General features: G+C 51.7%; 5 protein-coding genes across 5 annotated transcripts; 2 read left to right on the top strand and 3 right to left on the bottom strand.

The window, feature by feature from the left end:
• Positions 1 to 7: 7 nt before the first annotated feature.
• On the top strand, positions 8 to 1,246 carry TrAtP1_000642 (uncharacterized protein; the record flags this gene model as incomplete). Its single annotated transcript, XM_014090661.2, has 2 exons — positions 8 to 520; positions 587 to 1,246. Exons 1-2 carry the CDS (start codon positions 74 to 76, stop codon positions 1,244 to 1,246), a joined length of 1,107 nt encoding a protein of 368 aa, XP_013946136.2. The 5' UTR covers positions 8 to 73.
• A 47-nt stretch (positions 1,247 to 1,293) lies between these two features.
• On the bottom strand, positions 1,294 to 2,988 carry TrAtP1_000641 (uncharacterized protein). The gene is made up of 3 exons (XM_014090660.2): positions 2,421 to 2,988; positions 2,029 to 2,222; positions 1,294 to 1,950 (listed from the first exon to the last, which is right to left on the bottom strand). The coding sequence occupies exons 1-3, from the start codon at positions 2,884 to 2,886 to the stop codon at positions 1,432 to 1,434; spliced, it is 1,179 nt and encodes a 392-aa protein (XP_013946135.2). The 5' UTR covers positions 2,887 to 2,988; the 3' UTR covers positions 1,294 to 1,431.
• Positions 2,989 to 3,132: 144 nt separating this feature from the next.
• On the bottom strand, positions 3,133 to 4,548 carry TrAtP1_000640 (uncharacterized protein). The gene is made up of 2 exons (XM_014090659.2): positions 4,091 to 4,548; positions 3,133 to 4,012 (listed from the first exon to the last, which is right to left on the bottom strand). The coding sequence occupies exons 1-2, from the start codon at positions 4,389 to 4,391 to the stop codon at positions 3,390 to 3,392; spliced, it is 924 nt and encodes a 307-aa protein (XP_013946134.2). The 5' UTR covers positions 4,392 to 4,548; the 3' UTR covers positions 3,133 to 3,389.
• A 179-nt stretch (positions 4,549 to 4,727) lies between these two features.
• TrAtP1_000639 (uncharacterized protein) lies at positions 4,728 to 8,727 on the top strand. Its single transcript, XM_066110668.1, has 6 exons — positions 4,728 to 4,845; positions 4,909 to 5,705; positions 5,788 to 6,414; positions 6,472 to 7,053; positions 7,112 to 7,204; positions 7,262 to 8,727. Exons 2-6 carry the CDS (start codon positions 5,126 to 5,128, stop codon positions 8,320 to 8,322), a joined length of 2,943 nt encoding a protein of 980 aa, XP_065966741.1. The 5' UTR covers positions 4,728 to 4,845; positions 4,909 to 5,125; the 3' UTR covers positions 8,323 to 8,727.
• TrAtP1_000638 (uncharacterized protein) lies at positions 8,728 to 14,431 on the bottom strand. The gene is made up of 4 exons (XM_066110667.1): positions 12,986 to 14,431; positions 12,740 to 12,923; positions 9,539 to 12,652; positions 8,728 to 9,477 (listed from the first exon to the last, which is right to left on the bottom strand). The coding sequence occupies exons 3-4, from the start codon at positions 11,499 to 11,501 to the stop codon at positions 9,203 to 9,205; spliced, it is 2,238 nt and encodes a 745-aa protein (XP_065966740.1). The 5' UTR covers positions 11,502 to 12,652; positions 12,740 to 12,923; positions 12,986 to 14,431; the 3' UTR covers positions 8,728 to 9,202.
• Between the last annotated feature and the right edge of the window lie 1,125 nt (positions 14,432 to 15,556).

Raw genomic sequence — 15,556 nt, 5'->3', positions numbered from 1 at the left:
GGAGCCATAGGACTTGTGAGGCAGACACAGACTAAGGCAGCTTCTTGTACCTGGATTTGAACTCAAAAAGCGAATGAATATCTTGTCCAGATATCTGTCAATAGAACTGGCCAGCGGCTTCTCTTTTATTCAGAAGCAATCTCAACTTTCATTTCGTAATCTCACTGCCAAGGGTCGTCATCCGAGGCGGCAGAATTTTACAGCAAACCAGCGCCGTCAACTCGGTTCTAGGACGTCTCATCAAACAGCAACAAGGAGCAAACGCCTTCACTACACGAGCGAAATGAGTGCTTTGGAAGAAGACGGGTCGAGCACCGCTGCTAATCTCGCGCTGGAAGAGAAATACTCGGGCGGCAAGAAGTCACGAGGCGGCGGCGGTGGTGGCCGTGGAGGCAGAGGAGGAGGTAGCCAGAACAGAGAGGTGCTTGTTTCAAAGGCGCTTTCGAAGCTGTTGAGGCATCAGGCTGAGAATGCTGGTATCAAGCTTGATGCGGAGGGATTTGCGGCTCTTGACGAGGTGGTGAGTTTTGTTTCATGATGAAAATCTTATTTGAGAGGGAGAGACGGTTTTCTAAACTATATACAGCTGAACTGGGGTCCAATCCGGTCTCTGAAAGTCACATTGGCTGAGATCAAAGAAGTCGTTGCCTCCAACGAAAAACAGCGCTTCACGATGAAGCTGAAGACAACACTTGTCGCTGAGCCCTCGGAAGAGGCATCCACGCCTGCTCACTACGTCATCCGCGCCAACCAGGGACACTCTGTCAAGATTGAGTCAGCCGCCCTCCTCGAGCCCATCACCCTCGAGGCAGGCAACGTGCCGCCCAGAGTCATCCACGGGACGTACTTTGCCTTTTGGCCGGCCATTGAAGAGTCCGGAGGGTTGAAGGTCATGGGGCGGAATCACATTCACTGCTCGACGGGGACGCCGGAGGAGGGCGTCATGAGTGGTATGAGAAAGGATGCGGAGCTGGTGATTGAAATCGACGTGGAGAAGAGTCTGCAGGACGGCATTCAGTGGTGGAGGAGTGATAACGGGGTTTTGCTGACGGAGGGTGGGCAGGATGGAGTGTTGGGTACTGCATACTTTAAGAAAGTTGCCGGGAGGAATATTGACGTTGGAGTCCTTTGGGAGGAGGGCGAGAGGCTTTTAAGTCTTCCTGAAGGAATCAAGGGAAGGGTCCCTCCTGGGAAAGGACATAGAGGGGGTGGGAGGGGAAGAGGAGGCAGGGGAAGAGGGCGATAGTGGTGATTAGAGAAATTATAAGATATAACGAAGAATGCACTGCCATCATCATAAAGCAATTTTTATTATTAAATTCCCATGTTATTCAAAACCTATGATATCAGAGCTAATGCTCCAGTCCAGCTACCCAAGGGAGCTAGCAGCTATAGCAGCTACTCTATCCAAACCGCCGAAAATACAGAGCTCTACTCACGCCAAGTATTCACAAGGCCCTCCTTTCGTTTCCGGTAAGTTTGACAGAATTTCAGTACCGCTTCAGCCATGAGCTCCTTCGCCAGGGCCCTTGTGAGAGCGCCTTTGACATGGCCCATGTCCGCCGGGATGGTGCTGTTGTTCCTAAAAACGGGCTTCCCAGCAAACGCCCCCGGGCTCTCCTCGTCAGCCCAAATCTCAAAGTTGGGATAGCCGAGCTTCAAATAGGCTGTTTCTCGTTTGACTTGGTCCAGAAGGGATGGGAGTGTTTCACTGTCGTAGAAGTCTGTGTCCTCGACAGTCGTGAGGTCGCCAGTGCTTGATGACGGTGATGTACCAGGGGCGCTGCCAGAGGGTGCCCGAGCTTTTGCAGACGAGTTGGAACGGACGCGGGCATTGTTATTGCCATTGCTGTTACTTGCCAAGCGGACACCGCCATTGCTGGAAGTAGAAGCTCCAGAATGAGCTTTCCAATACTTGTATGCGCATTTGGCTGCGTACTGTTTGGATAGCTGTGAAAAACGATTACCGTTAACCCTCTTCGACTCAATTATATTAGACATATATAAAGAGGGGCACTATGGCCTTACCTTCTTCGACTTCCACAGCGGAGCTTGTCCGCCGTCGTAGAGTCCGTGGCCCAAGCAGGGAAATTGCTTGTTATTAGCAGCAGGAAGGTAACAGACTGTTCTGAATCGTTTCGAGAAGACGCCGTCAACGGGGACGTCTATGGGCGTCAATTCTTCGAACTTTGGAGGAGCAACCTGTTTGTTCTGGGCGAGCTCTGCATTTCCTCTCGAAAAGACGAATTAGCTACTGAGTTCTAGTGTTTCTTGTTCTCTCTCTTTTTTTTTTTTTTTTTTTTTTTTTTTTATTTTTATTTTTTTTTTTATAAGTCCCCCCTCGGTATGATATTCCTTTTTCAAGCACATCTTTTTTTCTGGGTGTCTCTAGGTGAATGAGAAATACAAGGACGACTCACGCATTAGCTCGCTCACATAGTCGAGCTTGCCAATCATCTCGGCAGTCGGCTCCGGCCCGTCCAAGAAGTCGACAACGTGAGAGAGCGCCGCGACCTGCGCCTTTGATGGCGGATCGGAGTTGAAGCCGCTCTCCTCTGCCTGTTCTTGGGCTTCGATCCAGGCCTTGAGGCGACCCCACGGCACTGGCATGACGCTGGCATCATTGTCGTTGTCCATGGCGGGGTCCGTACCGTCTGTGGACTGCTGGGTGAAGGGAGTTGAGGCAAGATGCGAGCGAGATGAGAAGTGGGATAAATAGAGGGGATGAGGAGATGTAGCTGGAAGTAATACACAGTTATGTATGTGGGCGCGTATGCGGCTGGAACTCGGAGCTCTGTAGATGCTGGCGCAGAATCCAAGCTGGTGGAGGGCAGACGCAAACGGACGAACAGCAGTATATATGGGAGAGAAGGGCTGCCAGCACATGCCCGGAAACACAGCAATCAGAAGCAGCCTTGTTCATGCAACACGGGATGAATGAAGCCCTCGGCCTGGGCTACTCCCAAACAATGAAGCCTCGCGTAAGTCTTGTTAGTTGGCTGGGCTTAAACTCTGGGCTCAGCACCACTTGATTGGCCCGATGTGCCGTTTGGGCGCCTGCGAGCTGGTGGGGGCCGCCTTGGGCCTGCCTGTAAGTACTAGGCAGCGATGTACACATTGTCATCTCTACAAACAAGTCAAAAAGCAGGAGGTCCTCTGGAGGGAGGCGAGGCGAGGCGAGCCAATGTGAAAAAGAACAACGCTAAATGCTTGCATCTATCGAAGCGCGATACGGCGCCGTGCCAATTTCATGTGCGAAATGGCCACTACTGGTAAGAGGCGGCCAAGACAGACTAGCTTGAGTCTGTCCAGGCCCAATATTGAGGGGGTATTCATCTATCTACTTCGTAGCCCGGGTGTGCATGGCGAGACTCCTGCAGCTGCATGCCTTAGAGGCCCTCGAAAAAGCCGCCGTCGCCATTCTCGTCATCCTCGTCATTGGTGGCCGCCGCGAGGGCCTCTCGCATTAGCTTTCTCCTCTCTCTGCGGTTGAGATCCGGGTGCTGTTCCTTGTCGCCGTGGCTGGATGCTGGCTCCGGGGCCTTAGCCGATCGCTGCGGCTGTTCTTGCTTCTTTCGAGGGGCGCCGTTGTTGGCCCGGGAGGCATTGTTGTGTCGTGGTGCGGGAGTGTTTGAAGGCGGCCTGATGGGAGGCTGTGTATCATCAACCTCCCCGTTATCGTCTGGCGACCGGCGGTCCCGCAGTTGTTCTAATGCAGGAATCCCGTCGGCCAAGGCCTTCTCAATTACCGACCACATTGGCGGTCTCTCTGCCTCCAGAGCCGCCTTCGCAGCCGCGACTTTGCCTTCCTCGGTCTCCTCCTCGTCCGTTTTCTTAGCGGTAGAGCTATATAGGCCGACGTATGTTTCGAGATGGGGGAAGTAAAGAGTATATGCTTCGTCGACTTCAGCTACATGAAGGTCGTGCCGTATCTTGTCTGCCTCGCTTGAGTCCGATTCTTGCTCCAGTTTTCGTTTCAGTTGCTTCACTAATCTCGAAGCCTTCTTGCGTTCTACCAAGATGTTAGTTAGTAGATGCGGTAGGGCCATAAAGCAGGCAGTATGAGATCAATGTCAGGGACTTGACTCACCGAAAAACCGCACCATGTGATATTTAGATATCATTGTGCTTCGCTTCCTCTTGTATTCCTGGTCTGCAACGATTTGCTTCTGCGACGCCAGTTCGCGCTCCAAATCAATTCGCACATTGACCGGCATGTCTTGATTTCGTCTTAGACTTCTTTCAATCGCTCGAATTCGCTTCTTGGCTCCGGAGTCTTCCTGCGCCAGGCGTTTTCGGCCAATGTAGGACTTGTGCCTCTTTTCAGACGCTCCATGGCTGCCATCTGCGCCTTGCGACTCGACCTCGTCGTACTCGCGCTTGGTTCCCATCGTGGATCGACTCTGCTGGTATCGCTGGGGCAGAGTATGTGTAAGATTTTTGCAAATAGAGTCAATGCGTAGTGAATGGGCACGATGAATGTGAAGATGATGCTGCTCGTCTCGAATTTAGATGTTTGTGGTCACAACCAGCTTTTTAGGCCTGGTTTGCGCAAGAAATAGAGGAAAATCAACGAAAAGCATCTATCTGTATGGAATACTTTTGCTTATCTTATCGGGGCGAAAGTCTAATTGGGATTAGCGCCGTAGCGCTAGCTGCGGCCAATCAGATGACGCCTATTGCTCTCTGTCTCGTCGCCAGCTTCTTAGAAGATGAATCTACCGGAGCTCATAAATCAACACGCCCGCTTCTCTTTATCACCTTCTCTTCTCTATTATTTCAATAATATTTCAATTCTCGAAAGCGCCATATCGAGACTGCTGCGTCTTGGCATGCAACTTCAAGGCAAGCTTGAGCTCGTCTCTTGCTATGGCTAGCAGCGGAACCTCGTCTCTGATATGCGCTTAGGTCAACCCGCAGCGTCAAGCCACATCAAAACACATCACCATACAAGGACATCTTTGGCGGCCTGAGGTATTTCTACGTTGAAAGCCATCGCCTATTCAGCATTTCTGCCTCAAAGGATTCTGGTCTTCCACGTTCCACAGCCGAGGCTTCATGAGGACAGCAGCATCGACCATCTCGACTTTGATGACCTAGTATCCCTATCGACGTCGTAACCAAAATGGATCGCCCTGAGCCGGGGCTCGTCAAGTGGTCTCCCAAGGCCTCTGTGGACAGTTTTGTGCACATTAATTTGCAGCATCGGGTTGTTCAGCTCTATGAACCCACTGGCCACGCGCGCGGGGGAAGGTTTGATTATGCCAAGGTCAGCAGGCACGATGATTTTCCTCCCCTCACGACGTATGACTGGTCTCCGGAGAATCCAAGTCTGCTAGCTGTTGGTACGGGAGCTGGTATAATAAACCTCTTGAGAATCGACGACAGCTCCAATGCCTACATCGAGCTCGGTCTTAAAATGTCACGCACTTGCCAAGCTGTCTCATTCAACACGACTGGGCTGCTGGCAGTAGGCTTGGATCGCGTTCGGATGGACCAGAGTTTACAGGTGTGGGATGTCAACCGCCTATCATCTGTGGTATCTCTTGGCAGCAAGGGATTTCCTAGTAATTGGGGCAGCCTTTCAGAACCCAAGAGAGCTGAGCCTAGCGTATCTGTTTCCAGCATCAAGTTCTTTGAGGATAGCCCCAATGTGCTGGTAGTTGGTATTAAGGGTCAAGGTGTCAGGATACATGACCTTCGTGGTAAGTGCAGCTGCTATTTCTCTCACCTGGAGATCAACCTATACGCTGTCGTATGAAACAATTTCTTACTTTTACCACCAAGATCCAAATGCCACTCTCACTTTTCACACAAAGTGCAATAACAATTTGGCAATTGATTATGCCGATCAAAATTACTTTGCGTCATCAGCTCTTGATCATCCAGGAGTCATGATATGGGATCGAAGAGCAACCTCTCGGCCTGTCGCCTCTCACGTATATGCCCAAGCTGTGGAGGAGGATGAATTACCCTGGGGCGGAGCCTTACGCCTTGATACAGTTGTTGATACAGACTCCGACTCAGCGGCTGAAGAGAAGCACTCGCTCATTCGCTCTCTTCGCTACTGCCGAGACCGTCGTGGTCTATTAGCCGTGTTATCCCGTAACGGACAGCTCAAGGTCCTGGAAACGAACAAGGAACTTCCATCATCAGATGTTGTATCACATGAAGGCCCTGAACTTCTCAAGGTGCAGAAATCGCACGAGATGGACGTCTCTTACCGCGATAACTCTAGGAAGAATGACCGGATTGTCTCATTCGACTGGGTTACGTTGGGCTCAACTGCTCTGCGGCCTAGACTTCTGGTGCTACGCGCAAACGGCGGGTTTGATATCCTAGAACAGCCGTCTAATACAGCTGATCACATCTTCAAACTTGTGCCTTGGCAATCCCCTCATCGTGGCCTCGAAGGTATTTATTCGCTGGGTTCTGTAAACCTTGACTGCTGATGCACTAACACTTGGCCAGAGAATACTCCATATCAAGATTTAATGCATTTCGAAACTGCACAGGCTCCAAAAATGCTTGCTCCCATTATCATTGAAGATAGTTTATCTGAGGTTTCAGTCTTTGGGCCGGATAAAGTGAATATCGAGGCAAGCATTGACAAAGCCCTCGATCCGAAAACGCCGATATCGGTTACCGTTGAAGTCATTGATGAGATCACTTCACCCTTGCCGGAATCCTTCCATAAAGCTGAAACGATCGCAGAGAAGCTTCGCATTTTACGCAACTATGTGCGCGAGGAAACCGCCATTCCTGGCTCGCCTGACGAAGGCAGACCACATGCCAAAGACGTGAAGCGGCTAATAAATAGCAAACCTGGCTCCGCCTCAATTAGTTCTAATGGCATTGGCTCTTGTAGCGAAATCCATGAGGCACTTCTCGGCACTCTTGCATCCTCATCGGGACTCCCAAGAGAGGCGCAATGTGTAGTCGACCATGTCAAGTTATTACGCGCAAAAGAGAAATACTTGTTCGATGCTGTCACCAATAGAAATGTGACATCTGATGATCCCTGGAAACGTTTTGTTTGGGATTGGATCGGTGGTGAGTTTTGCGAAGCATTGGCATGATTTTCTCTACATGATTGCTAACTAGATTCCAGATGCGGAACGAGCTGCGGATGATAGCGGCATGGTGTTCTCTCACATGGATCTTAGCTACTTGGGCGTGCATGCGATTTGGACCAACAACTTGGGTGAGCACTTCTATCTGGCTTGAAAAGGCGCCCAATCTAATCACTCCATCTTAATAGGCCGAACTCCAGGCACTCGCTTGTCTGCTGGCGCCCCTGTCCCCGATGCAAATCAGTGGGAACGCTACATTGGCTCGTACTGTAAGAAGAACCAGCTACCTAGGTTCGATGGTGTTGTGACAAAGAAGCCTCACCACCGCCAGCTATGTCTTGAAATATGCAGTTGGGGAGATTCCCAGAATCATGAGCCCGGCGGCTTAGATCGAGAGGCAGATCCCGAGTACCCAGCTGGCATTCATACAATGGCAGCATCTCGGGCTTTGTTCAGAGGCGACACACAGCTCGCCGTTGACATATTGAAAGATGCTAGCCCGTCGCATCCAGAGCTGCTCTTTGTTTCACTGGCTTTGCAGCTCATAAGCCGAGAAGGCAATCAAGTTCCCAAAGAGAAGCTAGATATCGATGAAGCAGTTGCATCAAAGACAGATCCGTACCTCCGGGCGATATCATCCCTGATAGCTACGGGGGATTGGACTATCATCGCTAACCAGGCCTCCCTGCCTCTCGCAGACAGAGCGTACGTTGCGTTCCGTAACTTTACGGACGACCAACTCACCACATGGCTCCGCGAACAAGTCTCTCGGGCTGTGAAAGAGGGAGATATCGAGGCCATCTGCCTTACTGGCATCACAGATACCATGGTTGACATATTTGCACGCTACGTCGAAAAGTTCAACGACTTCCAGACTGCCACGCTGGTCATGTCCATCTGCGCTCCACGATACATTGACGATATCCGCTGCCGAGCATGGCGCAACGCCTACCGCGCCTATCTCCAACGCCACCGCTTCTTCTTCCAGCGAACAAAGTTTGAGGTCGAGTCCACGAAGCGTTCCAAGCGCGATGGAGTCCCCGCGCTGAAGCCCCCCGTCTCGCCAGGTCGCCCTCCGCTGCGTCTACTGCGACGCCAGCACGTCTCTCGCCAACCACCATGGTGCGGCTCCCATGGTCCCCTCGTCTACCATGGAGACGCGCAATCCCATGCTCGCAACGAGCATCAACTCCGGCGTGAGCTGTCCCAACTGCGGAAGACACCTTCCTCGGTGCATTCTCTGCTATGAAGTCGTTGGCGTGCCGCGCTCGGATCGGCCCGAAGAAAAGGAGGAGACTCGCATGGCGAGCCGGTTCCCTACGTTTTGTCTCCGGTGCGAGCACGTACTACACTTGGATCACGCGAGGGAGTGGTTTGCGAGGCACGTCGAGTGTCCTGTGCCAGAGTGTCGCTGCCGGTGCAATTTCCGGGCGAACCCAGAGCTGAATTATCATTAAAAAGCTTATTAACTCAAACTTTTTAAAGAGGAGAAGCCTCTCAATAAAATATGAGGGAATAAAGAGAGGGGAGGTATTCGTAATGGGAAGGCGTTTTTATGCTTTTGCTTTCAAGGTTGTATAGTTCAGTATTTGTTTACTTATTTATTTGTTTGACTCTCAATGCTAAAAAAAGAATTCGCGCTGGTTTTATAATGCCAAATAATTTGAAAAAAAAGCCACTTTTTCTTAACAAAAATAAAGATGGAAAAATAGGACAAGAGTATGACAGAAGAAGAAGAAGAAAGTGGGGAGAGAGTAACGGGCAGTAACCCCAAGTCCTCTCCACGCCTCTTTCCAGTATGTGTCGCTTGTGATCAAAAGTGTGTGTAGTCTTTTTTGTCGCATATAACCATTCCAATATGGAAACATGTTGTGTATTTATTCGTCTCCAAATTCTCTCTCGCCCCTCAATGGCCAACGCTTCCTTTCTTCCTTGTCCCTTCTCTCACTCCATAGTATATATGTGTATAATTTCACTTTCATGGGTATCATGGCCAAAAAAAAAAAAAAAATTTGCCGCCGTGCTTATCGTGACCTTCCAAGGTCTATATTCATTCACCTTTCTCGTTCCGTCTTCCCTTCATGACAAAAAAATTCCTTGATCCTCTCTGCCTCCTCCATTGCCATTTTCTATTTGGGTTGGTGTGCCTTGCACCATGGGTGATCCAGCACCTGTTCTATTGTGTATCGCTGGCTGACATCTCGGTTCAACATACAGCGGATCAAATCGATGCTGTCCTCGCTGAGTATAAACGGGATGCGAAGGTCTCGATCCATAATCTCATCAATGCTGTAGAAGGGGTTCTCTTTGTAGACAATGGTGTATAGTAGAATGCCTAGAGCCCAAACATCTTGCTCTTTTCCGCCATAAGGTTTTCCGGCTAAGACTTCGGGAGCAGCATAGTCTAGAAACTTGAGATTAGCATCTTCTTACTGGGATAATCACGGCGGATGGAAAAGACTTACCAATTGTGCCCACAAACACATCAAAGGGGCCACTCTTGATGTATGCCGCACTACCGAAATCGATGAGTTTGATATTTCCCTCGCCATCGAGAATGACGTTTTCGTCCTTGATGTCTCGATGGACAACCATGGCTTTGGTGTGCAAGAAGTGGACAGCGTTTGCAACTTGAGCGAAAATACTCCGGCATTCGGCCTCGTCCATGTTGGCGCGGAGCTCAATGTAGTCGAATAGGTCCATGCCAGGAAGACCATGCGGAGCCATTTCAATGTAGTAGTTGACATCATCCTCAAAGAAACCCTCCATTTCCACAATGTTAGGGTGTCGAAATTCAGGATTTCGTAGGTAGTTCAAGACGTGGATTTCCAAGGGGACTGTTCCGAGCTTCCTGTCTCGAGTCCAGGTATCGACGAGAATACGACGCTTAGTCACATATTTCAACACAACTTTCTTGCCTGTCGTCTTGTGCCGAGCAAGTTTCACTTGGCCGTAGGCTCCCTGGCCCATGTCTTCAAGGATGGTGTAATCGTCAATGGTAGTTTTGCGGTCAGGCTCATCTGCCTTGGCAGGTTCTGGCTTTTCGGCTGCCTTTGGTGGCTCTGGCTTGGCGTGTCCAGTCAACTTGGCGGCGGCATCAAGGGCGGCATCCTTGAGCTGTTTCGGGATTGCAGAGGCCATTGATAATATTGGCTGCTGGGCAGTCTCGGTTTTGGCGTCGTCGGAATCAGAAAATATCTCCATCGGAGTATGTGCGGGAGTCTGGCCTGGCGAGGGCTGATGAGGAGGGGTCAACACCACTGGATGGTCGGCAGACTCCATATTCAGATTCATAGGCGAAGTGTGGATATGTCGTGAGTAGGTTATCCAAAGGGCAAAGACCATCTCTGAGTGTGACACAGAGCCCACTCTATCGCTTGTTTCTGCCGTCTCTGATTCGCTTTCTTCGATGCTTTCTTCGATGATATCGGTGTGTTTTTCGCTTTCAACAACGCGCATCTGCACGTCGATTTTCAATTCTGAGCCGTCTCGGTGTCTTGCTGGTATACCGTCAGGTTGAAGAAATGCTGCGGCAGCGTTGGGACGTTGTTCTTTCAATGCGAAAAAGGCTGCTGCTCTGCGGAATCTGTGCTCAGGTACTACCATGCCGTCCAAGAGTTGGAGGCCGTCTTCTTCGGTAAGTGTGGCAAGAATCTTGTCAAAGTCGGGGATGAGGGAATATATAGGCATTCCATCGGGCTTTTCGTAACCAAACAGTGCGCCAGAGAAGACAGAGTTTGAGCTTCGAATCCTCAACGTTTCTGGTTCCACCACAACAATACCCGCCATATGAGGGAAAGTTGAAACGCGCAACTCTAGTTTGCCGCGAACTTGCTCAATGGCGCACGGAACGTTCGACTTGTGTGAGTTTGGGCACGTAAAGTAGCGTCTTCGAGAGGTCTGAGCAAAGTCAATTTCGCCCTCGTTCGGGTCAATGCCTTGTCGTGGGATACGTGGAATAAGCTTCGCGACATCAAAGCCCGGTTTTATTGACTTGGGGCCCCAAATTGGCTCGGTTGCTCCCGTAACGGACTGCACGATACCCTCTTCGTCCAATACGATATTAGCCACGTCCTCGTGGATTTCCTCGAGTACCCAAATCAGCCCCACGCGTTTCTCCTTGACCCAAAGGCTCGCCGATCCAGTGGCGCCATTGCGTTTCTGAATTGGAACCACGTCACCGCACAGTAAGACGCCACGCGAGAGGTTGTTGCGATGGTGACCGCTGGTACGCGTAGCTGGAGGGTTTGGGTCTCCGCTGTGAACTGTCTGGGCGCGTCTCTGGGATTGCGACGGCTGTGACCTCGAGCTGGGCTTGCTGAGGAGCTGGGCAGTAATTCCCGATCTGCCACCCAGCAACGCAGACGCAGCTGAAGCAGCCGGAGTGGCCTTGTGGCCCCCCCTCGCCGTCCTCATCCATATCTGCATCACTTAACTGCAAAAGCCGCTTCTCGAGCCACGCCCTTCTCTCTTCTTGTACCACTTCCAGAATGCCCATCTTCCGCACTTCTGCTTTTGTAACTCCAAAAACCAGACAAGCCAGATCATTGGCCGCCAAGATGGTCCATGGTGGCTTAGCCTCTGTTGTGAAGATGGCTTGCGCGGCCGGCACCCATCTGTTTGTATGGCCATGCACTGCGGGGCCGATGGCGGTAGGGAAGCTCATTTTGAGTGGCATGGCCGGCTGGGTTGATACCGGGGAAGAAAGAGGCTCTTCATAAAGCGGCTCGCCGGGAAGAAAAGGTTGAGACATTGTATCCATCAACTTATCCTGCAAAGCCATGCCTAGAGTATCAGTCATTGTTCGTTTCAAGCTCGTAGGCCTTGTCGCAGACGTCTTCAAAGTGAGTCCGCCGTCATCAGGGTGAGTTCTATTTGAGTCGTCTGATTTCAGTTTTGCTTCAATAGCTGCACTCTTGTCGGTGGGTCCCAACTCGTCGTCGCGAGTAGTCACTCTTTGTAAACTCGCATGTGCGAGATCAGATGCTATCGATTCCGATATCGACGCCCTCGGGCTAAACTGCTTCTCAAACACATTCTCAGCAGGCAGGTCGGCCGGGCCAGTCAGTGGCGGCGCAGCGATGGCTGAAGGATTGGGATTTGGCAGGTTTCCAGCGCCTATGACTTGGGCTCGCGCGAGTAGTTCCAGCATATGCTGCGCATCGACGTCGCCCGAAACTCTGGCCTGGGCGCTAGCGAGGCCGGCTTGCGTCGAGGTCATGGACAGACCCATGCGGTCCTTCATAAACTCCAAGGAACGTTTCAGGACATTCTGGCGGTTGTGTAGAAAGTCTTCCGACTGATGCGCGAAGGAGAAGGAGTGCAAGGACTCGGAGGGAAATCGTGACAAGTCTTCGGAGAAGCTGGGGGACGTGGGCGGTCCCGCAAACGCCGTAGTACTGTAGCTGCTCAACATGGCGGTCATGGAGGTAGACCGGGTAAGCGTGACGACCGAAGGGCTGCGTGAAGAGGCATTTGAGCTGGGCAGGGTCGGCGCTCGAGAAGGGGGGTGCTGCTGTCGTATGCGGCGCAGGCCAGAGAGTCCCAAGCCGTGCTCGTGGTCGGTAATAGGAGATGGTCTGATCAGAGCGCGCGGTCAGCAAACAAAAGCGAGCTACTGTGGCCCAAGACTTGGGGCAAAACACGCCGCCGTGGAGGGGACGAACCTGGTGATTGGGTCGTAGTCCGTGATGCCGGCCGACGAAGCCTCAAAAGACATTCGGTATCGACTGCGGTCAGGCGGGTCAGCCGATAGATGCAGGTTTCCCGTGCTGCGGTTCTTGGGCAACGACAGAGTGTGCATGGCTCTGTCATGTCCTCTATCATCGTCTCGCGAGCTGCTATCGGTGCCTGGAAAATCGAACGGGCATCAGTCACGGCGTCTGCAGATTGGCATCACACTCCAAACATACGGTTGTCTTGGGGGCCGCCATGTGTCTGAAGCATACTTGTAGACCTCTGTTCGCGCGCCTCTCTAGTGGAGTGGTGTACAACGCAAGCAGGGCCCAAGTATGGGGGGAGCGGCGAGGCGACGCGAGTTGAGCCTTGCTCTCACACAGGATTGACCGGCTCAGCCTGGCTTGCCGACGTTGAGGTCGTCTGCAGGCTGATTGACGGAGCAGCAAACAACAGGCTATACTATAGAGCTGGGGGGGACCCTTGCGGAGAATCGCTGTTTTCGGTGCGGGAGCGCGGATGGCGTGGGAAGCGCAGGATATTCACGGGCGGCTGCGGCGGGCAGTCGGAGGCAGCTCAGAGGATCAAGTCCGGGCGTTCTGGGCGGGAGCAGAGGATTTGCTCGGGTCTGGGATCCAGGGAGAGAATGAGGTCGGCTTGGAGAGTTGGCAGATCTGTGGTTGGGCGCCTTGTTTGGGGCGAGGGGTTCCAGAGGCGCGAGAGGGGTGAAGGCGCTGGAGGAGCCACTGCTGCCCACAAATCAAAATATCTGCAAAGAGAGCATGAATATGCCAATCGCCTGCATGCAGACCCAAAGGTACGGCCTCTCGCGCTGCTATCTCAGGCACTGTTGCTTTTATTGGGAGCGGGTTTCCGTGCTGGCTACATGAGTCTGCACGTCAAGCTCTCCAGGCTCCTTTTTTTTTCTTTTACAGGTAGCGCATCAGCAGCGTGACGGCAATTACTACTTGCCATTGATGGCTACAACAAATAAGGTTAGGTACGGACTAAGGGCCCTGCGAAGAATTCTCTCCGTCTCAGCTGCCTTATAACACGGACATTTCTGCGATCCAGCACACGGGCTATTTGCTGCCTCTTTATGATCGTCTCGATCCTGATTGATAATACGAGGCATTCCAAATTGCGGTGCTGGCCCTCTCTCTCATACACCACCGAGCTCTTAGCAGACCGTAGCGCCAACCTTGTGTCGAGCTCCGCATCGACAGTAGGCGGTTTATCCTGCAAGGAGCACCGCACTTGTACGTCAGCCGTGAAATCAATTGGATCGAGGCCCTGCCCTGCCGGCAATACGTAATAATTGCTGGGGCTGGCTGGGGCCAGCTCAAGCGGAAGAGCACCGAAGCCACATCCGAAGCTCGCGGTCTCGTAGACAGTTGCAATGGAGGCCAATTGGGTCGACATGTGAATGCTGCTATAGCTGCTAGTCCCCAGCCAACCTGCTGCCATGAAGTGGTAAAACAGCCACACGTCTCCATCTGCGGGCAAATCCGTATCTGCAACTGGAGTGAGAGCATATGTGCGTACTCAAACGCCGAAGAATGATCTGCTGGATCCGAGCGCCATTCCCATTCTGGCGAGATGCCGCCGCTGCCTTTTGCGCAGATTGAGCCGTTGAAAAAACGTGACCGTTACTTATACTTTCAGCTGGCATGTATTAATGCTGGTAAAGTCAAGAAAGAAGACCATGGTTCGAACAAGGGGAGGTGTCTTAATGATCAGCTGCTAAGCAGGGACATGGTATGCGGTCAATTTCAACCATTTTCATTTTTTTTTTTTTTGATATACCATTCATTGCAGTGGCCCGAGACATGGCTCTTGGTCAGCCGACATATGGCCATACATACTACACGCATGGCTAAATTGGCTTGCCGATCTTGAGCCATCTAGACCATCGTAGATACGTGTAAAGAGTACGGAGCAGCTTGTTAGGGCCAAAAAGGAACAGGAACTGAATTCAAGCAGCTTCTTACCTGCGATCTCCAGTCATTCTAGTTTCTTGAATTCTACGATCTAGCTTACGGACTGCCGCTTGCCTGCCCTATTCTATGTAGATAAGTAAGCTAGTAGATAACATGGAGAATAGTGCTACCCCAGGATGAGCCCAACGAGCCCAACATCACGGCATGACATGGATTTCTCCCATACGCAGTCGATATTGTCCATGCCCAATATTTAGGTAGGTGCCCGAATTTCTCCCCATTACCATGTTGCTTGGTGGCTACCTGTACTTGGCGTTGGCGGGGGGCATGCGATATTTAAGAGCCATGTGCTTTTGGGTTGGCGTTGATCGCTGCCTCGAATACGGCGTGTACACGCATGGAAATCTCGCACCTCGCGAATACAGAGCGACACTCGACACTCATGGCTTATCTGCCTTATATAAGATATGAATAATTGCAAGCGTATCCCTTCCATGTTATAGTGGCTTTTCCTACGGCCCGAAAAGCTATCTGACCCAGTGCCCCTTATTTTGCCACTCTGTATCTATCTGCCGCCCTAACAAGTCATTCCCTGAGGACCCCTCCTCCAAAAATGCCGTGACAAAAGATGAGCGATATATGAATTACACAAGGGATCTCCGAATGCAACAACGATCGTCACATGGCAGAACTAGCAGCTCGAGGTATCTAGATGGCACAGCAAATGGTGCATGCCGGCGCCGCCAGGCCAGTATCACGGCAGAGTAGAGCCCAAGTATTCTCAGATTCTCGCTGCGCGGGAGCGGTACTCTGGCAATACCTGACTAGCAGACGGTTTTTGGCGGGGTCGCGCTGCCGCAGGGTCCT

This window comes from Trichoderma atroviride, chromosome 1 (genome assembly GCF_020647795.1).
Source record: "Trichoderma atroviride chromosome 1, complete sequence".
NCBI classification, from domain to species: Eukaryota; Fungi; Ascomycota; class Sordariomycetes; order Hypocreales; family Hypocreaceae; genus Trichoderma; species Trichoderma atroviride.
This window is presented reverse-complemented; position numbering and strand designations above follow the sequence as displayed.

What these genes read in the sequence shown, in the direction of transcription:
- TrAtP1_000641 (XM_014090660.2), bottom strand. Translation starts at nt 2,886, where the DNA reads ATGTGCTGGCAGCCCTTCTCTCCCATATATACTGCTGTTCGTCCGTTT. An exon ending in CTATGTGAGCGAGCTAATGC is followed by an intron (nt 2,223 to 2,420) that starts GTGAGTCGTCCT and finishes GAGGAAATGCAG; the next exon opens with AGCTCGCCCAGAACAAACAG. An exon ending in CGCTGTGGAAGTCGAAGAAG is followed by an intron (nt 1,951 to 2,028) that starts GTAAGGCCATAG and finishes CGTTTTTCACAG; the next exon opens with CTATCCAAACAGTACGCAGC.
- TrAtP1_000640 (XM_014090659.2), bottom strand. Translation starts at nt 4,391, where the DNA reads ATGGGAACCAAGCGCGAGTACGACGAGGTCGAGTCGCAAGGCGCAGAT. An exon ending in TCACATGGTGCGGTTTTTCG is followed by an intron (nt 4,013 to 4,090) that starts GTGAGTCAAGTC and finishes ACATCTTGGTAG; the next exon opens with AACGCAAGAAGGCTTCGAGA.
- TrAtP1_000639 (XM_066110668.1), top strand. Translation starts at nt 5,126, where the DNA reads ATGGATCGCCCTGAGCCGGGGCTCGTCAAGTGGTCTCCCAAGGCCTCT. An exon ending in CCCTCATCGTGGCCTCGAAG is followed by an intron (nt 6,415 to 6,471) that starts GTATTTATTCGC and finishes ACACTTGGCCAG; the next exon opens with AGAATACTCCATATCAAGAT. An exon ending in GATTTGGACCAACAACTTGG is followed by an intron (nt 7,205 to 7,261) that starts GTGAGCACTTCT and finishes CCATCTTAATAG; the next exon opens with GCCGAACTCCAGGCACTCGC.
- TrAtP1_000638 (XM_066110667.1), bottom strand. Translation starts at nt 11,501, where the DNA reads ATGCAGATATGGATGAGGACGGCGAGGGGGGGCCACAAGGCCACTCCG. An exon ending in TGTGTTTGTGGGCACAATTG is followed by an intron (nt 9,478 to 9,538) that starts GTAAGTCTTTTC and finishes TCAAGTTTCTAG; the next exon opens with ACTATGCTGCTCCCGAAGTC.